Consider the following 1,773-nt stretch of genomic DNA (forward strand, 5'->3'; position numbering starts at 1 on the left):
CTGGCCACCGCAGCCTCGACCTGCTGGGCTCCGGCAATCCTTCCGCCTCAGCCTTCCGAGTAGCTGGAATTACAGGCATGCGCTACCACCTTCTGCCTTGGCCTTCCGAGCAGCTGGAGTTACAGGCATGCGCTACCACGCTCCCCAAGTTGCCTAGGCGGGTCTCGAACCCGTGAGCTCAAGCAGTCCACTCACCTCAGCCTCCCAAAGGCGTGGGATTACAGGCTGAGCAACCGAACCTGGCTCTTTTTCTTGATTATAGTAGAAATACATGTTTAACATAGAAAATTTGAAACAAAATTGTAGCTTTTTTTTCCCCTCCTGTTAAGAATTTTTGTTTTATTGTAGTTGATAAAAAGCAGTCAGAAAAGCCAGATGCAATGAGGCCCTTCTGTGTAGTCCCAGCTACTGGGAAAGTTGAGGCAGGAGGATTGCTTGAGCCCAGGAGTCTGAGGCTGTAGTGTGCCCTGGTAACACCTGTGAATAGCCACGGCACTCCAGCCTGAGCAACACAGTGAGACCTCATCTCTAAAAAAGGAAAAAAAGCAATTAGAAGAATGAGAAATGTATGAAAATATTTAAGTGATTTCCTTTATATAGTAAAGATAATTGTTTTCAGTAAGAGAATTCTAAAGGCAATTTTGCTTATTGGAGAGAAGAAACTAATATATAATCCAGCTTTGACATGTTGGTGTTACCAAATTACTAAGCATTTTCATTGCTTTGACCCTGTCCCACTTTGTCATAGCATGGGAGTAGGAACAGGGAAACAAATTTTACCTTTAATTGTCTAGTTGTTGCTTTTTATAATTAAGAGTCTTACTCTATTTTAGCAGTAAAAGCCACGATGGAGACAAATTCATTCCAGCTCCACCTTCTTCGCCATTAAGAAAACAGGAATTAGAAAACTTGAAGTGAGTATCTCAAAATTAGCATTGCATCTGTTGAAATAAGCACATTGTTGTTGGATTTTTGTTTGTTTGTTTGTTTTTTAGTTGGAGTCTCACTCTGTCACCTAGACTGGAGTGCAGTGGCACATTCCTGGCCACCGAAGCACGTTGTTTTTTATTTCCTTATGTTGTTAGTATGATGAATTACATTGATTAAATGTCAGTTTTTATAATGTATGAGACTTAGGCCAGATACATTTTTATTGTATTTTTTTAAAAAAACGTAACCAGAAATGAAGGTAAATCAGTCAAAATGAATGAGAGCTTTTAAACCCCTATAATTCTGTAATGGTGGTGGCATTTGGGCCCACCAGGCAAGCCAGTTTTAACTTAACCATGATGCTGGAAAGCAGAGCACACAGTTGTGCCCATCAAGCCAATGAGATCCTCAACTCCTGTTCCTGGGTTTTCGCGTGTAATATTCATAAGCATAAAGAACTTGCCCAAAATCCAGGCCAAGTGAGAAACTATAGGTGGGTGGTTAACACCAACAGCTAGCGAAAATAAAAAACAAGAAAGGAGGATATACTTCCAGCATGTGCTGGTAGGCTTGCTGAATGTAAGTTGAAGAGGTGCCCGTCTTCCGGGTCCTTGTTGTACTTGGTAGCATATTCCATCCTGTACTTCCTGAGTGGCTTAGCAACAGTGGTGGCTACATGAGTCACCGTTACAGGGCTGACAGCACCACTTAGAAGCATAAAACTGAGCCGGGCTCGGTGGCTCAGTCTGTAACCCCCGCCTTGGGAAGCTGAGGTGAGTGGATTGCCTGAGCCCGTGGGTTCAAGACCCGCCTGGGCTACTTGGTGAGACCTCATCTCTACAA

General features: G+C 43.2%; 1 protein-coding gene across 1 annotated transcript in view; it reads left to right on the forward strand.

Moving 5' to 3' along the window:
• LOC103251145 (CCR4-NOT transcription complex subunit 10) overlaps positions 1–1,773 on the forward strand; it is a 74,527-nt gene that overhangs the window by 53,050 nt on the left and 19,704 nt on the right. Inside the window, exon 13 of the mRNA XM_008049746.2 lies at positions 834–914. Within this exon, the coding sequence (XP_008047937.2) occupies positions 834–914 (81 nt within the window). The remainder of the gene's footprint in view (positions 1–833; positions 915–1,773) is intronic.

The sequence above is a fragment of the Carlito syrichta genome, unplaced genomic scaffold (assembly GCF_000164805.1).
Source record: "Carlito syrichta isolate Samal-C Ts95f unplaced genomic scaffold, Tarsius_syrichta-2.0.1 Scaffold136414, whole genome shotgun sequence".
In the NCBI taxonomy this organism is placed as follows: Eukaryota; Metazoa; Chordata; class Mammalia; order Primates; family Tarsiidae; genus Carlito; species Carlito syrichta.